This window comes from Vidua macroura, chromosome 5 (assembly GCF_024509145.1).
Source record: "Vidua macroura isolate BioBank_ID:100142 chromosome 5, ASM2450914v1, whole genome shotgun sequence".
NCBI lineage: Eukaryota > Metazoa > Chordata > Aves > Passeriformes > Viduidae > Vidua > Vidua macroura.
This window is the reverse complement of record NC_071575.1, coordinates 7,575,412-7,596,023: the sequence shown is the minus strand read 5'-3', so window position 1 is coordinate 7,596,023 and position 20,612 is coordinate 7,575,412. Positions and strand designations below refer to the sequence as shown.

Sequence of the window (20,612 nt, the reverse complement as noted above, 5' to 3'; positions counted from 1 at the left end):
GTGAAATAAATATGCTGCCTGTTGGCTCAGCCAGTGAGATTTGTCACACATACACATGTGAAAGGTATTTCAAAGGCTTTATCTGTCAGTTTTTAAAACTATTTCCCCTCATTGTACCTTCCTGGCGATTAAGAGTGCCTGATTTCCACGATAGCAATTTCATCTATTGTCTTGAGAATCAGGTGGATATGACGTCTGCATTTTTGTCTTTCCTCTTAAATGGACAAGAGTTCCTGGCTTGTACAAAAACAAGAGATTTCAGACTAAAGTCATTCCAGTCTTGACTTCTGAAGCACCAGGGGAACAATGGTGTTGTAGGCTAGAGGTGGAAACTGGAGGAGTTTCTTTCTCATGTGCAAGAGGAGTCTCGCACAGAAGAAGGTATATTCATTTCTAATTAAGCCAGTGATAAAACTGTAGATGGTTTTATACTGGCAGATCTTACTGGATTGTATTCTGATTTGTTAGTGGCACCTGCTCCATTAGAATTGGGGGAAACTCCATCTGCAGTTCAGAACAGAGTGGGAGGTGGACGGGGACTGATGGGAACCTTGCCTCTTTTCTCTGCCTGCTTTGTAAAGCAAAAGGGTTAACAAAGATCAGCAGTATCTGATTTGCCACAATAACACTGTGCATGCACCAAAAATACAGTAGCAAGTGTGTATTCTGAGAATAATAATGCCCACTGTTTCCTTCACCATTCTTTGTAGTGTCATTCCCATGCAGTTGGCACTTCTGAGCTATCTTGCAGCCTTATGTCAGTTTGGGATTTGCAGCATTATATTAGACTGAGTTATAGAATAGATCTTTCTTTTCCTGTGTTGTGTATGAGTCAAACTCCATGTTTATTTATGTGGCTGTGAGTTGGACCTACATAACTAAGAGCATAAGAAGTATGTGTCTATACCTGATATCTCAATTTGTCTTTACAAAATGCAGTCTAGTCTTTAATTGGAGAATTCCTTTAGGAAAAGGTGTGTCTGGTCTTCTAGCATTAATATATTAACTTTGGTATATTTAAGCTTCTCTAGTTGCTTATATGATCACTGAAATTAATTCCCTTAGATGGAGCTCCCTGAGCTTTCATTTGTAACACTTGATGTTTTGCCACTGAACCCATGTAGTTCACAATCTGCATGAACCTCCTATCGTATTATTAATTATTATTTTTAAAGGCCTGGTCATCCTGGAGGTAGTTTATAGACATATGGAAAACAAAGACTGATGTTCTGGTTGTAGAAAGGAGGAGGCAATGCTAAAACTGATTTTGTTGAATGAAAATTTTCACCCTGGGTCTCTAATCTCTGCAAGATTTCCTCCCTTTCCTTCTTGCCCTTTAGCTCAAGCATGTTATCACCCTGAAATCAGTGGATTATGTGGTTACAATGGTCTGCCAAGCAAACCTGCTGGCTGCTGCAAAACTTGTATATTCTTTCTTTCCCACTGTGGCTGTTTGGGTGCAAATCTTGTGCTGCAGGGGTGACTTCTACTGGAGCCAGCTTGGCTGAGCCAGTCTGGGGTGCATCTTCACATCAGGCTGGCTGAGAAATAATGCTGTGTGTTGAAGGGCTTTGTGTGCAGGGTGTTAGCTGAGGGGAAATGGGATATGGGTCTGTGTTGGGTTGCATTTCCCATGGAGGTAGCTGACTTCCATGCCCTGAGAAGTGAAAATGCAGGCAGAGAGTAATTAATAGCTCTCCTAGATTACCTAGTTAAAGCAGGATGGAGGGCAGCTGAATTACCATAACTGTCTGCATGGGTTATGGCTTTTTGAAATGTTGCAGAGCCTCAATAATAGTCTTCTTTATAAAGAAAGGATAGAAAGTGATGAGGAGTTGTGAAACAGACTGTGTCTCAAATGAAGAATATTCTAAGCTATCTCTTTGATTTTTAACAGATGCTCCTCTTGACAGTGCTGCAAACAAACCTACTGCTGGCCACTGTAATCACAGGTAAGAAAACTGGTTTGGACTAGAATATATTTTCACTATTTTTCTTGTGAGATATGAGCCCCCCTTCCCCTTTTTGTACTGACTTGGATGACTCTCACCACGCTGAAGGCATCAATAAAGTAATTATTTTTGTCTGTTTACCTAGAAACAGGCACTGTGTTGAGTCCCAAACACTCCCTGAATTCAGGGACATTTGACTGCACAGGATATGGGGCTTTCCTCGTGCCCTATAGGCTTTAGTGGGCTTGCAGGCAGGCACAAATGAACACATGGCATTCCTCAAAGGATCAGAACTTAAATTACTCCTGCAAGGTTTGGGCTGGTGGAAACAAAGTAAAAAAAGGCATTTCAGTAATGCATATAATAATTTAAAAAAAGCTGTGATCCTATGGACTGCCATGCTAGGCTTACAGTCTGCCTAGAAGCCACCAGGACATCCGTGGGGATAAATTCCAGCAGAGAAATTCCTGAACTGCAAAATGATTGTGTTAAATTGCAGGTTAATGTTGTGTTTTGATACCTAGGGTTATCAGGGGTTTCACTTCAGGAGTCATCAGTTGCCCGTTGCAGCCTTTTTGGGAATGACCACATCAAAACATTTGATGGTTCCTTGTACAATTTTGCTGGGTACTGCAGCTACCTCCTTGCTGGGGATTGTCACAAGCACTCCTTCACGCTCTTAGGTGAGTCTGAGCTGGGTTCCATTACTGGGAAAAAAGACAAATAGTTCCCCTTTGTCAGATAGGATGGACCACTGCATAAAAGGGGTTTTTTGTTTGTTTGTTTGTCTGTGGGTTGTATTGGGTTTTTTTAGGCTTGTTTTGGAAAGTGGGATTACTTCTGGGGCTTCTGTTATCCCTGGTACATTCTGGTAATGTAGCTCGTACATAAATAAGCTGCTGAGAAGCAGGGATTTTCTTACTACTCCTACTAAAAAGAAGACCTTTACTAATTTTGTATTTTTCAGGGAGATGTGGCTGAGTTAAAGCTGAGTCCAGGAATAAGAACTATACAACTCTTTAGAATGAATTTTATCTGTATTCTAAACACACACCAGTAAGAAAAATCCCACCTTCTAGGACAGAAGACCTTGGAATTAGCATAGGCCTCTGCAGAGTTATTCTTGGGCATAGAAGTGATGATATATGTACCAAAACTGTATGTGACTTTCATACCAACTGCTTTGGTAGATGTTTTTATATTCACTAATAACTGTTCTGTGTTGGTCATAGTTTAAAATAAGTCTTTACTGGCCATAAATTGTCTTCCTGAGTCCCAGAACTAAGAGTATTTGGTTGTGTTTCATATCCTCAGGTGATTACCAGGATGGGGACAAAATTGGTTTCTCTTTGTATCTCAGAGAATATTTCAGTCTTCGCCTCTCTTTAGATGGAGTTGCGATGCAGGAAGAAAAAAGGTACCTGTAGGAACTATTATTCTAGCAGAAAACAACCTGATGGGTTGTGTGTGTCACATGCTGAGAATTTCCTGTTTTTTCTCCACAGGGTTTCCATACCTTTTGCCTCCAATGGTATATTTATAGAGAAGGAGGCAGGTTATTATAAAATATCCAGCGATGAGCACGGCTTTGTGGTGAAGATTGATGCCAGTGGAAACATTCAGATACTCCTTCAAGAAAGGCACTATAATAAGACCTGTGGGTTGTGTGGCAATTTTAATAAATTCCTTGAGGATGACTTCAGAACTCGGGAAGGTAAGGTTACCACTAACTGATTGTATGTTAATGGATGCTCTGCACACTTTTCCTGATTCAACAAAGATGTTGCTGATCCAGCAAAATGTTTCTACAGAACCTGTCAGGTACCTCAACTTGGTGAGCTGAAAAGCTGTCCAAGTCCTTTCATCTTCCTTTCTCCTGAAAGGAAATGGCAGTCACATCTCATTCCTGAGGACAGCCCAGGCATCTGAACGCAGCATGTTTAGAAACCTGGAAACTTTCAAATGCAAAGATAAAGCTACAGGTTAATTCATGTGGGGAGACTGGCTAGAAGAAGACCCAGTAAAAAAGCTGTGTGAAATACCCATTGATTCCACATCTAATTTTTCATGAATTAGCCAAGAGGTAGTAAGAATAGATAGTGTAAGAATAGAAAGATGCAACAGCAGAAGATTAAATTCCTGCTGCTTGCAGGTTTGGCGTGGGATGCTGTTCTATAAAGGGGTTATTTTTAATGACATTGCACCACCTATAAGGGCTGTTGGATGGGGGGTGCACCTTATATCGCAGCAGCTCCTGGTGAGAATGAGAGGCAAGACCACCTTTGCTGCTCAGTACACCTTTGTGTGAAGATTCAGAGTTTCTGAAAAGCCCTGAACGAGACTTTAAGGCATTGGTCTTGATTTGTGGTATTTCAGAGTGTCTTTTAATTCTGAGTGCTTACCTGAAGAGGAGAGGTTTGAAGTTAGTTAATACATTAATATATTAGATTGATAACATGAAGTGTGCATTAAAAATAAATAATACTGAAGATAGAAAGGGAGGCAAAGCAGCTTGGAAAGGAGCCTGGCAGTGCTCCAGAGATGTGTCCTATTGGCACTCAGGATACATAAGCATAACTTCAGTGTACAGAAAAAAAAGGAGATCTCATGGTGTGTTAAAATGATTAATCTGTCCTTCAGCAATGTAAATAATAAGAAACAAACTCTGGTCACAAATCTGCTTGCCAGGGCTTGGATCCCTTGATGTCCGAATGAGATGAGATAGGAAGTTTATGGCTTTTTCTTGAGACAGTAAATAGTAGTAAGGCCCTTAGAAAAAGCAGAAATAAAAAGGAAGACTGTAATGCTTTGGATTATTCAAATGTACAAAAGGCCCCTCTGCTGCTCATGTTTAAATGTGTTTCATGCTGTATTTAGAACGAATACATTGTTTTACAAGCTGGAGGCTGTATTTTCCCTCTTAAAAAAAACAGTCCATTCACAGCCACAGATTTTGGAATGTAATAAAGTCCATGACAGGGTCCCTGCTTGGAGGAGCTGTAAAATAATAGAGGTGACAGAGAAAATGTGTTTTCTGTGTCTCTTACAGAAGTCAGGGATCTTCTCATGTTTACCCACCTGTGTGGATACACAGATCTGTGATTTTAGCCTGAAGAATAGAACTGTGTCAGAAATTCTGCCAGTTTTTCCAGTGATACAAAAGACCTTTCATTTAAACTAATTTAGAAGGAATTAGACTGAATTATGTTTGAATTTGTTGTATCAGTGAGGGATGTCACTACACCCACACACTGTTTGTCTCCTTGGCAGCTCTGCTGGTTTGCTGGAGCATTTCTTAACTTGCTGCAAGTAAATCAGTTATGGAATAATTCAGATCACTTCTTTTTTGTTTGCTTTTTAATATACTGTTGAATCTAGCTTCCAGGTGGGGGGCAACACAAACAGCTGGGAGAGGTAATATTTTTTAAACAGAAAAAGTAGGCAGCCTCTTGGGAGCCTGTGAAGCATTTTACCCTTTTCCTTTCACTGAAAGGATCAAGAGTTGTTCTCCTTTCAGGCTGATTAGATCTCCTGAAGGTCAGCCTATCCAAGGATGTGAGCTTGGTGTAAGGACTTAGTGATCTGACGACAGTGAATGGTTGCCTTAAGGTTGCCAGCAGGCTGAACTGTCCTGTTGGTGTGTCCATTGCTTCCTGTTAAAACCTGGAATTTATCAAATTGAGGCCTCAGTTCTAATAAATCACATTTCTGGGATGGATTTTTGTTGGTAAGAGATGTGTTAAGATCTTTGAGCTTCAGAATAACATGCAGTGGAAACAAAAGAAAATATGATTTTTCCATATTTTAGGGAAAGAAAGTATTGTGGTTTAAGAGCACAGTTAATCTGATTTTTCCCTTAAGAAAGTGGAATATAATATAGAACTTCATTGATTACATCTGAATTGTTTTTAGGGTGGTGGTGAAAGAAGAGGCAAAGCACCTGTTCTGTAAGTGGATATTACCACTTACAGCAAGTAAATAAAGGAGGCATGAACAGAAGGGTGTTTAAAACTTAATGAATGCTGTAATTGCTTTTCTTTTCTCTTGATATATTTATATATCTGTTCTATAATCTATTTAAACGTGCTGTTGTCATGATGCTCTTATGACTCCTTGCTGTGTTTTTAGTGTGGAAGTGGAGACTGATGAAAATCTGATGAGAGAATAACACACATTGTTTCTGTGTACACTTTGGATGCTCAGCTGTTGAGGTCTGGAGCTCTGAATGATGAGAACAAAAATTACCCTGGTAAATTAACACTGGTGTGACTGAGCTTTGAAGGCCTTAGGTGTTAGTTCTTGAACCCCCCAAAAAAGTCTTTCCAGTAGGTTTTGGAGTTCATAGAATATCCTGAGTTGAAAGGGACCCAGCAAGTTGAAAGGATCAGCAAGTCCTGGCCCTGCACAGGACACCCCAACAATCCCGCCATGTTGTCCAAATGCATCTTGAGCTCTGGCAGCCTTGGGGCTGTGATGATTTCCCAGGGGAGCCTGTTCAGTGCCTCACCACCCTATGGGGGAAGAACCTTTTCCCAAAGTTGCAGACCCACTGCCCTTCAGACAGGCTGGGGTGCCATTGACTGCCATTGACATGGTTCCTACAATAGCTCATCCTGTGGAGAAGTGCTCATGTCCTGTCCAGACTGACAAACAACATTGATTTTATTCTATGGACTTGCTTGTTTATTGGAAGCAAAACCGAGCTAAAACTTGAAAGTTTGTTCTCACACTTTAAGCATAACTAAAATATAAAAAGAAATGTCTCAGAAGCTTTCTAGGATTTTTGTTTGGTCTTTTGTCTGTTTGTTTTTCTCCTAGACCCTAATGAAGGGTTTCCTCTCTTTCTTGACAGATAAGGTCTGGTACTTTATTGCCATTCTGTGAAGGCTTCTAAGACTTGCCAGTTGATTAGGCTCTGCTTTCTGACCTCAACATGCACTTCTAACTGGTTGACAGCCTTTGCTCATACCAGAAACATGAAGCTGAGTTCTTTCTAGATGCTCAGATACCTATTTGACCACCTTCAGCCCATGTGCTTTATTCAGGATCTGGGATTGAAGTTAGATCTTTCTGTTGTGAGGAGTGTGGCTGCATCACTAGGCTGTAGAGTTCTGGAGGGGGTTCTTTCCCTCTCCTGTTCAATATTACCGATTTTACATTCATTGAACTGGAGAGGGCAGGAAAGATTTTGCAGCCTGTGACTTTGCTATTTCATATCATTAATTTGATGCAAACTATGAATCAATTTTTGGGCAGCCTTACCAATAGTTTTGCCGGTCTGGAATAATGTAAACCTGTGTAAAAAAAGTCCCCAAAACAACAAACAAAAAAAAAATCACCCTCACCTCCCCCGCCCCCCCCCCGCCTCTCCATTGCTTGATAAATAACCAACATGTGAAAGTTGGTTATTTACTGACTGAGACTCCATTTACCAATTAAGACACACAGGACTATAGTGTCTTGACCAAATTTCTGCATTTATTTTTATAGATGAGTTAACAGAGCCAGAGAGAGTTATCTGATGGGCCTGTGGCAATTTGGAAAATCTACAGGAGGTCCAGGGAAGGAGGTCAGGGTTCCTGGGTTTCTGCTTCCCACTCCATGCCCAGAGCATGAGGTGGTTTTTCCTGATGCTTTGCTTGCCTGACCATCAGTGTCAAAGTAAACAAGCTAGTGCCAGTTTCAGATTTCTGAAAGAACTGTTGATTGGAGGCTCAGATAATCATAGTGAACAAGGATTTTGCTGTGAAGAGTGGCCATCACCAATCTGAAAATTGTTCTGAAGGGAGACAGACGTGAGGGCAGCAATTGAAGCACTAAAGGCATAGTCCAGCAGAACACCCCTGGAGACCCTCCACCCCTGGAGGCTGCTCAGGTAGTGGGGGAGTGGCCCTCTCCTCAAAGACCTCTGCAAGGTCACAGATGTCATGATGTGTCTGGGGTGTTAGCAGCAGGTGGGATTCATGTTGTCCTTTAATATCTGCCTCCTGAACCCATCTTGCATGCTACAAGGAGATTCCACCCTAGCTGGCTGCCTGGGGGTCTCGCTTTTGAGGAGCCAGTTTACCTGCTGGGATCCGTACTGTGGTCCATATCAGGCATCTGATCGTCCCTTCTTCAAGCACTTCTGTCCAAATCCTTTGTTTTCATTACATTTTGTGACAACTTCTGTTTTCCACACATTTCCTGCAAGTCTTAGGCAAAACCAGTGCTTTAGCCAAAGTCCACCCAGGCTGCATGGAGGCCTTCTGGGTGTAGGGTTCTGATGAGCCCTATGAGGGAGTTGTTTTGTTGCTTCTGCAGATTCTTGGGTGCTTCCAGAAAGAAGAGGTGACCACAGAAAGGACAGAAGGCAAAACAAAACTCTGCTCTGCAAGAGATGAGGGCAGTCCCACTGTGTGGTGGGATTGCCGTGCCAGATTATGTTGACAGCATCACCTGCCCACTTAAACCCCAGATTAGTTTTTAGGCTGTTTTGTTGTCCCTTCCATTGCCTTTCCTCTTCTCCCTTCTCAAGTTGTTCAGCAGAAGGAAATGGAGGTGTCAGGTGGGAAAGGCCAGGGATGTTGGCAGCTGCTCTCCCCTCTACCCAGAGCAGTCAGATGTGTTAGGGATATTTGTCTCTCCCCATTTTTCTTCCTGAATCTTCATCAAATAAGTGAAGTATTTAGGTTGGAAAAGACATCCAGGATTATTGACTCCAACTTTTTAGAGATCACCACCTTGTCAACTAAACCAGAACGCTGAGTGCCATGTCCAGTCATTTCTTGAGCACTTACAGGGGTGGTGACTCCACCCCCCTGCTCAGCAGCCTGTTCCAATGTTTGACAATCCTCTCAATGAAGAAATTCTTCCTGGTGTCCAACCTGAACCTCCCCTGGTGCAGCTTGAGGCCATTTCTTCTCATCCTGTCCCTTGTTTCCTGGGAGCAAGGGAAGAGCCTGATTCCCACTTGCCTGCACCCTCCTGTCAGGGAATTGTGCAGAGCCAGAAAGTCCCCCCTGAGCCTCCTTTTCTCCAGGCTGAGCCCCTCAGCTGTTCCTCACATGACTGGCTCTCCAGACCCTTCACTTGAAGTGTGAGTCATAGAATGCAGCAAACAAAGACTTAAAACCACATAGTGCAAATGTTGCGTAAAAGAACTGCATAAGAGTCATAAATTTACAAGCACTGCAGAAGAAAAAAAAAAGAAAAAAATGGAAGGAGAGAAATGAAAAAACAAGTGACCAGTATTTTAGGGCCAACAGTTGTCCTGACCTTCAAACCTTAGCCTGTGGGTGAGGGAGCCCCGGGGGTAGCTACCAGCTGGAATCCTGGCATGGATGTGCATCCAGGGCTGGAGAAACATGGCTTCAGAGCAGAGCCCAGCTCCTGTTTACACACCTGCTAGGGAAAGGCTGCCTTACTGCAAACAAAAGGGAATCTGGCACCTTGCTTCTCCTCAGGCTGGCTTGCATTGCTGCTTTAATGTTTATAATATGTGGTAAGCTAAAGGGTTGTGTTCTTCTTGTTGCTGCATTTCTTTTCTTCTTCTGAGTCCTGTCTGCATAGATGAAAATTTTCTTTTATCCCCTTTCCCTGGGAGTCCTTTGCTATGTGCTGTGGGCCTGATACATGCTACCTTTAAAAGCCCCTAATTTCTAGTTTACAAAAAAGTCTCCAGATCTTAATACCTCTGCCTTAGCATTCTCAGTGCAGTTTTCATGACTACTCCATAGTTTAGGAAGAGTTTTAGTGGTCTATATATTCCTTGTATTTGTACTAAACAGGGAGCTCAATGGAATCTTTATTATCTATACATGTATATATTATTAAATAGTCTATAGGTATACTTGGGAAGAATTTCTTTTCATTTCTTTTGGTTTTCAGATACAGCCAGGCTTGTATTTCAATATATCCTCTGCATAAGGTCTTGAGAATGCATTAACACTGGCAATTGATATTCTCACAGGCATCACAATGGGGTGTAAAAAAATTTTTAAAAAAAGTAAAAAAAAAAAAAATTAAAAAATACAAAAAAAGGTCACAGATTTTTTTTTTAGTAACAGGTACCCACACTAGGAAGCTGGAACTAGCAAGGCCATGGGTGGCAAAAGAGGGTGGAGGAAACATTCCCTCTCTGGGAGGATCCCCCTTCTCAGAAGGATGGAGCAAGAGCAGCAGAGAAGTGGTTTGCATCTCCTGGGAAGTCATAGCTATACAAACTCGTTCAGCTTTGCTTTAATGCAAAATTTACGCAAATTTTGGTAAGCCTGGGCCAGGAGCTGCTTGTCCTGGTACAGAGAAGCATGTTTCAGGACATCTTACCCAGGAAGAGGATGGGCCCAAACCATGATGGTGCATATTAAGCTTCTTTGCACACAAGATTTAGTTTTGGACAGGAGAAAAATCAAGGCCAGCTAGGATCAAGAGTGCTAATGCTTTCTTCAGTTAGGGAAAGCAGATGGGTTTGTTTGCCTCTCTAATATGTTTTGTGTTTTATTGACAACTTTTAAGTGGTAAGAAGATGTGCAGGCATGCTTTGGCTCCTGCAGATTGTCGCTGACCAGCAGCAACTCCTACCATGTTCATGCAGGCATGAGGGAGGTGGGAGCTGCTTTCTGCAGGCTTTAGTCTGTCCTTGAGTGTAGAGACGACCTTAGCAGAACAAAATCCATATCACTGATAGTGGCTTTCCTACAGTCAATCTGTTTGGAATAAAAATCCATTTGATACAACAGTTTATATTTTTAAAGAGAGCTTTCGGCAGACTATCACCTTAATAGCAGTCAATAATGCCCACCTGTTGCTAAAACCCCTCAAACAGCCGTGTTGCTTCTCCTCTTCTTCCTTCCCAGGGACCCTGGTGGGGAACAGTTACGATTTTGCCAACTCCTGGGCTTTGCACAGTGAAAACAAGCACTGCAAGAGAGTGCAGACTCCAAGCAACACCTGCAACATTTCATCTGATATGGCAGAGAAGGTTGGTGCTGCAAGATGCCATTCTGGTTTCAGTCCTCCCCTACCTGAAAGGCAACTTGCCTGCCCTTTGGCAGAAGAACAGAAATCACAGACTATTCTGATTTGGAAGGGATCCACAAAGATCACTTAGTCCAACTCCTGGCCCTGTACAGGACAGCCCCAAAATTCTACCCCTGGGGCTACCCCACTATTCCCTGGGGAGCCTGTTCAGTCCTCCAGCACCCCCTGGGGGAAGAACCTTTTCTGATATCCAACCTAAATTGGATTGTTATCTATCTACCTACCTACCTATAACCATCTTCCTCTTCCCCCCACCCCAACCATTAAACAGACAAACAAAGAGAACATCAGCTCGTTTGAGGCTGAAGTGTGAATTACTGCTAAAGAAATGATGATGTTACTTGGGAAAGGTGTGTTTCAATGATTCTTGCAGAATGAGGAATTAGTTAATTCCCTTTCTGATTGTGCCAGCAGGGAAGCATCAGTTCTGAAGCCTCTGTGGGCACTGCCTCCCCAATGGTATTTGTGAATTTATTGCAGTTTATATACTTGGGAGTCAGCAGAGGAGGGAGATGCTCCAGCCAGGCTGTTTTTGACAGAGGAGATGTTTTCTGTTGGTATTCCAAAAGCCCTGTGTCACCAGGCTATTTTCCTTCCTGGGAGGAAGTTCCTTCAGCTACGTGTACAGATAGTAGTGCTGATTTAGTGAAGAAACACAGAACTGTTTGCCTTGGCCAACTCTGTGACCCCCTCTGCTGCATCAACCTTTTTCTTCTTGTCTTTTATAAGTACAAACAAGTTTCCTGTTTCCCTTAGACAGGGTGTGGATGCAGGCAGATGGTCACCAGCTCAGGGAAGAAAGTAGCTTTGAATATTTACTGAAGCATGTGATGTTAACAGGTTATGACTGTCGTGGTAAATTGAGCCTTCATCCCTTGAGGGGTTACAACTGATTCCATGTACTCTGTTGTAAATCAGAATGATTTCCTGGGTGCCAGGTTTAGATTTATACCAGAGTGACTGAGGCTGAAATGTAGTTGTTAGTTTCTCACTATTCAAGTCCTGTAGACAGGTATTTGCTAAACTAGACACAAATAGCTTCTCAAGAGTAGTAGCACTTCCTGGAATATATCTACTCTCCAGCTAACCTGGATGCTGGTTTCTTAGCTCCCTGGAAAAGGCTAACTAAGAGTTGGACAAGTTGCAGAGTTCTGACTCTTTATACTTCCATTAAGATGTTGGATGGGGATGCTTCAGATGTGTTGTGAAATTCAGTGAAGGATGTTCATGCTCCTCAGCAGTTCAGCCTCACTACCTGCAAAACTGGCTGAGGAATTATAGCAGTGATTTCAGGCTGGAAATCTCCAGCTGATGTTTCTTGCTTGGGCAGAGGTGGTGTGTGGGGGGTGTTTCTGTCATGGCTGGGGCAGACTGAACACCTGACTTGAGTAAAGGTGTGTTGTGCCAAGCACCAAAGCATGAGAGTTCCAACCTGGCTTAGGCTTTTTTAGGGACAGGGTTGCTCAACAGGAGCAAGGAGCTGCTGGAGCCAGGCCAGAACAGGGACACCCAGGGGATCAGAGGGATGGAGCAGCTCTGCTGGGAGGAAAGGCTGAGGGAACTGGGATTGTTCAGCCTGGAGAAGAGAAGGCTTTGGGGTGACCTCACTGTGGCCTTGCAGGGAAGGTGCCTGAAGGGAGCTCACAGGAAAGATGGAGAGAGACTCTGGACAAGGGTCAGGAGTGACAGGACAAGGGGGAATGGCTTCACACTGACAGAGAGCAAGGTTAGATTGGATCTGGGAAGAAATTGTTCCCTATGAGGATGGTGAGGCCCTGACACAGGTTTCCCAGAGAAGCTGTGGCTGCTCCATCCCTGGCAGTGTCCAAGGCCAGGTTGGATGGGGCTCTGGGCAACCTGGGCTAGTGGAAGGTGTCCCTGCCCATGGCAGGAGGTGTGGAGCTATGTAATCTTTAAGGTCCCTTCCAACCCAAACCATCTTATGATTTTTTAAACCTGATTACAGCTCTAGAGAAAGGGTAGTTCTTGTGACTGGTTGTTGTCCCTGGAATTTTATCTGTTCAGGTGAGTTTAGAAAGTGTCAACATTGCAGCTGGGGAGTGGCATGCAGGGTGGAATCCAGTCTGATGGGTCAAGTACAACTAATTTGGATTTTATACAGATGCTGTTAAATATTGATGCTTTGTTGATAAAATTTTCTTTCCCACAGACTGAATGAAATTATATTCTCTCGTGTGAGTTCATAAGCTCACAGCATTTAACACTGCATTAATTTATTCACTGTGCAAGAATAAACACAGCACTATTAACAGAACTCTGACCAAACAAGTGTCTGCTGAAGAATGTAGGGCTTTTTAATAGTGTGCTTTGTTTGCTTGCCTCAGCTTCAGGAATGTAAATCTCCTTGGTCTCCCAGTCTCCCTCCCTGCCAGGCAGTCAGCTGTTAGGTGAGGGAAACAACAGCTCTGCTTCAAGGCACTCCTCCCACCCCAGTGCCCCCACACTGGGTAGGGCTGTGGTTTTCTTTACCCTCTCTATCTGCCCCCCCCTCCCTGGCCAACAGCATCCTTAGGAGAGATGGCTTCTGGCTTCTTTCAGCAGGAATTGTAATGACAGGATGAGGGGAAATGGCTTCACAATGACAGAGAGCAGATTTAGATTGGATATTAAGAAGAAATTCTTTGCTGTGAGAATGGTTGGGCCCTGGCACAGGTTGCCCAGAGGAGCTGTGGCTGCCCCATCCCTGGAAGTGCCCAAGGCCAGCTTGGATGGGGCTCTGGGTAACGTGGGATAGTGGAAAGTGTCCCTGCCCATAGCAGGGGGGTTGGAATGAGATGATCCTTAAGATCCCTTCCAACTCAAACCACTGTATGATTCTATGCATTGGAATCAGAAAGCCCTGCTGTCCCTTTATCTTTAAATCCTAACAAATGTTGAAAAATATTTTTTTTGAACTTTCTGTCTTGTTTAATGGCTCTGTGTGTCAGCTGAAAAGTCTTGAACCAGCTCCCACTCTTACCCCACTGTTGCCAGGGCCTTTCCCTGCCCTCCACCTCTAAAACACACACACACTTAGTGTGATTAGCTGCCTTGCCTCAGGATCCAGAGAGCATTCCAAACTGGGCAGTGTTGGAGGGAGGAAGAAAGCCTTCCTACCTTGCCCTGCCAGCTGATGTTTAGTTTCCCAAAAGGAGCCTCACTGCATTGTCTGATCCTTTTTTTCACTGGTTTAGGCTGTTCAACAAAGTACTGCAATTTAACAGGCTCTAAGATGACCAACAGCATGGGAAACATGGATTTGAAAGTATAAATGGGTGATCTGGAAAAGGAAGGCAACGAGGCAGCCTTGAAAACAAAAATGTGTATGGTTTAAAGTATTGCAATTGACTGCTGTGTTCTTATTCGTTACCTTTATTTTGTAGATTTCACCTCTAATAGAAATGATGTGTGGTGGCCAGAGGTCACTGTATTATTTCCTTTTTTCTTCTCTTATTAGGAAATTATACCTATAGTACGTTAGATGTGAAAATTAGTGAAATTAAAATTCAGCTAATTTCTGCTTTTGCTGAAATTCAGCTCTTACTGCAGTTGGTAAGGAACAGTTCCCCCACTATCCTATTAAATACTTCCATATGTAATAAAGAAATAGCATTCATTCCCAGATCTGAAAACAAGTAAAAATTTTAGCTTTGGACCATAATTCATCATGGTTGGGGTCCAGCCCTGTCCCTGGATGTGTTCAAGACCAGGTTAGGTGGGGCTTGCAGCAACTTGCCCTAGTGGAAGGTATTCCTGCCCATGGCAGGGGATTGGACTAGAGGCTCTCTAATGTCCTCCAACCCAAATCACTCTATATAATATAATAATATATTACATGGGTGAAAATGAGGCCTGCTATATCTAAAATATCTTTTTTTTTTTTTTATCAGATTAATCAGCATTCAAGGGAAGTGATTTCTTTCAGTTGTTACCTAGTCTGCTCAAACATACAGCCAGTGTTTGGTGTATTAAACATACTGGGTTTGGATACTTTTAATTTGAAAAGGTGGGTGGCTAAATCTTTCTCCATGAAATATATTTTCTGAAAAACTATACCCAGTTAATGGCACCAAAATATACCCTTCCTGAGTGTTCTGGAGAATCCATATGTGTATCTGCACACCACTGGGTTTAAATTCAAGGGAACGAGAGTGTCTTTGGTTTCTTCTGTTATTTGTTAGGTTCTCTCTCTTTAACGGTAATTGTTGAGCCATGGACAAATGCAGTTCATGCAGCAGCAGAAGGAAATGCCACAGAAATGGGAAGAATGTACGAAATTCCACCTCCAGCTCTGTGTGGTGGGCCTGGGGCAGAAGGAAGGTCAGCAAGTTTTGTGGTTGCTGAGGGTTGCCAGTGCCAGGACCCCGCCAACCTATTTAAAGAAACATTTAAAATAGGACTAGTGCAGAAGGGAAGGGAGAAATTTTACAACCTTCACCTGCATTTCAGATACTGCAGTCAGTCCTGCTAATTTTAATCCTGCAGCCACCTTTACCCTAAGCACTGTTTCAGCCTGAGGCTTCACTCCCCAATCTGTTGGGTTTAACTATTTCTTTGTGTGGAGAAGCTTCCATGAGCAGGAATGTTTACAGCAGTGACTAAGGCTGCCAAATATCTAATATTCACCACTGTCCTCTAAACGAAAGAGTAAGGATCTCTTAGTCCAGCCTGAGCAGTGAGTTTTAAAGAAAGGAAGGAATGAAAATAAAAATAGTTTGCAGAATGGTTAGAGTTGGAAGGGGTCATTGAGTCCAATTCCCTGCTTCCAACAGGACCATCCTAGGTCAGGCTGCTCAGGTCCTTGTCCACTCACATTTTGAATATCTCCAAGGGTGGTGGTTCCACACCCTCTCTTTGGCTGCCCTCATGGTAAAATTTCTTGGTTTTGCATCTATTTAGATTTACCCATACTTCAGCTAATTTGTCATGATAATTGAGATATGTCTGAGAGATGGGAAGATTTCAGCTATAACTTTTTTCCTAAAGTCACTGGAAAATCTGATGAAATTTGAATGGCAAGAAAACCTTTACACAGAGAAAACGAACTGTTTGTTGCTTTTCAACATATATCACTTGGTTTCTAGATAATCATCTGGAGCTCAGCCTTTAGCTATGCTGTTAGTGAACAAATCCAAGACCAAAGAACTACAGGAAAATAAAAATGGGTTAATTTTTTTGGTATGTAACTTCCTTTGTTTTTTAAGTCACTTTCCCATCTAAAGTGTTCCTTTTAGTGGAATATACAGTCCGAGTTTTGCTGTTTGAGTTGTATTAACAGGCTATTACCTTAAGAAACTTCATTCGCTCAGCCCCTAAACAGGATTGTTGCATATACTGGTTTTCTGCTGTACTTGATACTATCTGGATCAAGGCTTTGATCCAGGACTTGCTGTACTGCTCATCCTCTGACTGGCTCTGAGCTCACTTTTGGTTTTATCAGTTTCATCTCCAAGCCCTGCTTTAATAGCTTTCTTGGCTGCTTCTGTTGTTGTTACTCCCACCCTTAGGGCACCTTTTCAGCTTTTTTGTACTTCTGTGAGTCTTAGAGCAGCACCAACCACCATTTATGTAGTTCCTGCTCCCCCCCCTTCTAGTGTCTTTTTTCTTTTCCCATCTGGTTCAGCATGGTGGGTGCTGTCTGAGGATCAGAACTATTCAGGCTGGAGCTGAATTTCTGATTTTCACCATGTCCAGCTCTCAGTTAGCACTGTTTTAAGTTCCCTGAGTCCTTTCTCAGAAAGCTCAAAACCTCTTTGCACATGTGGTTATTCCCTGAGCCCTTTGCTAAACTTGGAACACATTCACAATGGAGTAGACATTTCTGGTTGGTTTGTTTTCATAAGCAAGAAATTCTGTCTTGTCTCAGGCATGTACTAGCTTGAGTGGATCACCTGAACAAAACACCCTTTAGACAAAATAAAAAGGTATTTTCTACTCAGCAGTTTTCCTAAACAGGCACCATAGCTGCCATTCAGAGAAGACATCTTGATTTTTTTCCCTGTGGGGTTTTTTTGATCTCCATTTTTAATCTCCCAGAAAATGAGAAAATGAGGTGCTTTTTAATTATTATTATTATTTTTTTACACAGCAGCTTGCATGTGCTGTCACCTCAGGTATATGTAAAGTTATTTAGAAGTAATGAATTGTAACTGTGAACCACTATGAAGAATATGCCATCCCCTCTAACCACTGAGTATAACACCTACAAAATACACCATGGTTTCCATTTGCTTACATAAAACACTGACAAATAAGTAGAAGAAAGTTATGTTCCAACTCTTTGTTGTGCTGGGGTTGTATCAGGAAATTGTTTTTTCACTTAGCTAAACGCAGTGCCATCCTTTCAGAAAGTTGTGCTGAGGACCTCAGACTCATTGAACTGTGACATAATGTGCACATAAGAGTTTATCTGGGAGCCTTCCCTGGAGAATTTAATCATACTCTTAAGTTTTTCTTAGGTTTTGTTTCACATATGTAATAAAGAAATAAGTTAAGTTTCTTCTTAGGTTTTTGCTTTCTGAAAGAAGAGGTCTGGATACCTCCTCCCATCTCCCTGTGCTGTCCTCCCCTCATGCTGGCTCTCACCACACTGATTTAACTTGGGAGAAGAGCAGAACAAATTGCTTGTCTTCCCTGGGTTATTGTTCTCCTATTTATCTGAGCTAAATTGACCTGTTGTGCTTTGGACAAGCCAGCAGGAGCGATGGGAACGTGTGGCCAGAAGTGGAAAACAAATTTCATTCCTGAGATTTCAGTCAGACTCAATCTTTCCCTCTGACACCCGCTCTGGTCGCTTGTTATCCAAAAGATTGGCTGGTTGTTTTTCTTCCTACCTACCTTAGTTCCCTTCTGTTACTGTGTGCACCTTCCTGGGAATCCAGGCACCATCCAGTTCTTTTCTGGGAAGACAAAGGAAGTAGAATGCCTCCATCCTTTTGCTGACTGATGGACGTGTTTCTGTGTGAAACATCCCTTATGTGATACTCCATTCTACAACAATCAGTATATTAATGTATCCGTGCATGTAGTGAATAAATGGGCAGAGCTCACTCTTGGCTCTTGACTATTATTAACTGTATGGTGGTGTTCAATAAGAGCTGTGATGTTGCTAACAACAGTGGTGATGGTATGCTTGGAAAAGTTGAGTTTTCCCTTGTCTTCCTGAGACTATAGGAAGTAATTTTGTCTCCTTTTCTCTGTCTCTGTCCCTTTGCCTCTCACTTCTCGTGCAGGGTGTCCTGGAGACCTGCCAGCTGCTGAGCACATCGCTGACCTTCTCCCGGTGCCACCATCGAGTGGATCCTGAGCCGTACATCAGTCTCTGTGAAAGGGACATCTGTGCCTGTCCCCAGGGCATGGACTGTCACTGCCCTGCCTTACTGGAGTATGCCAGGAGCTGCGCTCACGAAGGAGTCATTTTGGAGGGGTGGCCTGAAGAGAGCTCGTGCAGTAAGCTGGCAGATTTATTCCTAGGCTGCTCATCCCCAGTAGGATCGTGCCTGTCTTGCAGATTTTTGTCCTGCAGTTAAAAGCAGCTGGTGCTTTTTTAGGAGGTTGGTTCATTTATAGGAAGTGCCTTTGCTCACTCCCCCTTTCAGCTCTCCATCACTCACCTTTTCTGGAAGTTCTTGTCCCCAAAGCAGTATTGTTTGAACTATTTATAAAGAAGATCCTGAGCTGTTACCTGTCCCACCACAGTGTACACAGTCAGTGAAGGCTTATTTGATACACAAAGGTATAGACTAAGATGTTTTGGTGCTATTTTACAGATGGTTCAGATGTAAGACATTTTCCAGCCTGTATTTTTAAGTCAGCATCTTTGTGAAATGCTCTCTAACGTTTTTGCATAAAGACAATTGTTTCACCCTTTATTTGCTTGAATCAATTACCTTGAAATTGAGATGTTGCCTTTTCTAATCTAATTTTTGTCTAGGTTAGAGATCCTGATTGCATCTTGAACTGCTGCCTATATTAGCCCAATTCTGCTAAGTTCAGAGGTCCTGATTGCGTCTGTGCTGAGGTTTTGCAACAAGGAAGTGCATAGACTGAGATGGATTTTATTTATAGAGGAAAAGTCACGTTTGCACCTAGTGCTGAGAACCGTGGTTTAATACAAAGCATTCAATAAAATAATTTTTAAAAATCCACTAATATGATGTTCTCAGTGATTTTTCTAATTTTTTTTCTTATGAGAAAGGCCATTTTCCTTGGGATGTTTGTGTAAATTGACTTAATGGGGTAAACTGTTTGATTTGTACCGACAACACTTGGTTTTCTGGTAAAGATATTCTGCTATTTGCCACTGAAGAAAATGGTGCCTTCAGTGTTATAAAGGCACAATAGTTAGGGCAGCAAGATGCTGCCATCCACTTATTCTAGGGATTGTACAGTCTGAGTTCTAGCGGTAATTTATTACCTTTCCATTGGGACATAAAAGGGATCTATTAAAGCTCATCTCCTTGCTCAGGGTGTGAGCCAGAGAACCCATTTTTGCTGGGGCTCTTTGTAAGTCTGATTAAAAGCCACAAGTGAAATGAGCCTTTCTGTGATCCCAGGAGCTTTGAAGCTCATTTCTAACCCTTGAATTCATGAGCTGCAGTTTGTTTTTTTCTCCTGAGTCAGGAAAGAAGGAGCTTAATTTTCTATCACCCTTCAGCTGTGCTATGGTGCTTTCTCAGGAGATGATGATGATGATGATGATTATAGAAGTATGGAATGCTCTGCTGTGTGGGAAGGGCTCTAGTGCTGGGCACACTGTGCAAGTGTGAGTTGGTGCCTGAGCCCAGGGCAAGATCACTCCTTTGTTACCCTCCCACCTCTGCAGCAGAGGATTGGCTTGGAAAGGGCAGGCTCTAACCTTTTCCTCCCACTTCATGCCCCCGCAGTCTTGTGTGTATGCATTGAAGAGAAGGAATGCCTGTAATAGTATGTTTGCATAATGGCCTGGCCTAGATAATGGCAGCAGTGGAGATACCAGGCATGGGTGTTATCCTGAGCTGGTGGTTCTCTGGAAGAAGGAGGATGGGATTTCAGAGTTTTAACTGTCTCCTGGCTCTCCCTGGAAACACTAAACAGGATAATTTCACAAATGAGTGGAGTAAGTGCATGGTTTAAAGGTGCAAAACAACCATGTCTGTCCAAATTGCTTAGATAGTATTGCACAACTTCTCCCTGGGTTTGATTATTCTTAATGCACTTGGGCTTAGTTATTAAGATTCAATTTATTAGAAAACAAATTGACTTTAACCTCCAAGTATTTACTGACAGACGATATTGCAGCAAATTGAAAATCAAATATTTCTAAAATGTCTAAATAAATGTCTAAAATGTCTAAAATTTCTAAAATGTCTGCTTCTAAAAAAGAAATAATCATTTGGAAGCTGACATAACTTTTTGTGTCTCTGTGGTTCAGCCCTTGATAATGAAGGGATTTGTTGGTTTAAGAGTTACTGAGGAATTTGCATTTCTAATTTGTTTTAATTGTTTCAGGGCCAAGATGTCCAGTTGGCATGGAATATAAGGAGTGTGTATCCCCATGTGCCAAAACCTGCCAGAGTCTGAATATCAATGAAGTTTGTCATGGACAATGTGTTGATGGCTGCAGCTGCCCTGGTAATTTATTTACTAGGTTATTTACAG

General features: G+C 42.5%; 1 protein-coding gene across 1 annotated transcript in view; it reads left to right on the top strand.

Annotated features, from left to right (window-relative positions):
• Positions 1-300: 300 nt before the first annotated feature.
• The window catches only part of VWF (von Willebrand factor), a 119,967-nt gene continuing 99,655 nt past the window's right edge, over positions 301-20,612 (top strand). The window contains exons 1-8 of the mRNA XM_053978117.1: positions 301-381; positions 1,898-1,952; positions 2,477-2,635; positions 3,267-3,369; positions 3,458-3,666; positions 10,790-10,914; positions 18,206-18,422; positions 20,463-20,585. Of these exons, the coding sequence (XP_053834092.1) occupies positions 352-381; positions 1,898-1,952; positions 2,477-2,635; positions 3,267-3,369; positions 3,458-3,666; positions 10,790-10,914; positions 18,206-18,422; positions 20,463-20,585 (1,021 nt within the window). The 5' untranslated portion in view covers positions 301-351. The remainder of the gene's footprint in view (positions 382-1,897; positions 1,953-2,476; positions 2,636-3,266; positions 3,370-3,457; positions 3,667-10,789; positions 10,915-18,205; positions 18,423-20,462; positions 20,586-20,612) is intronic.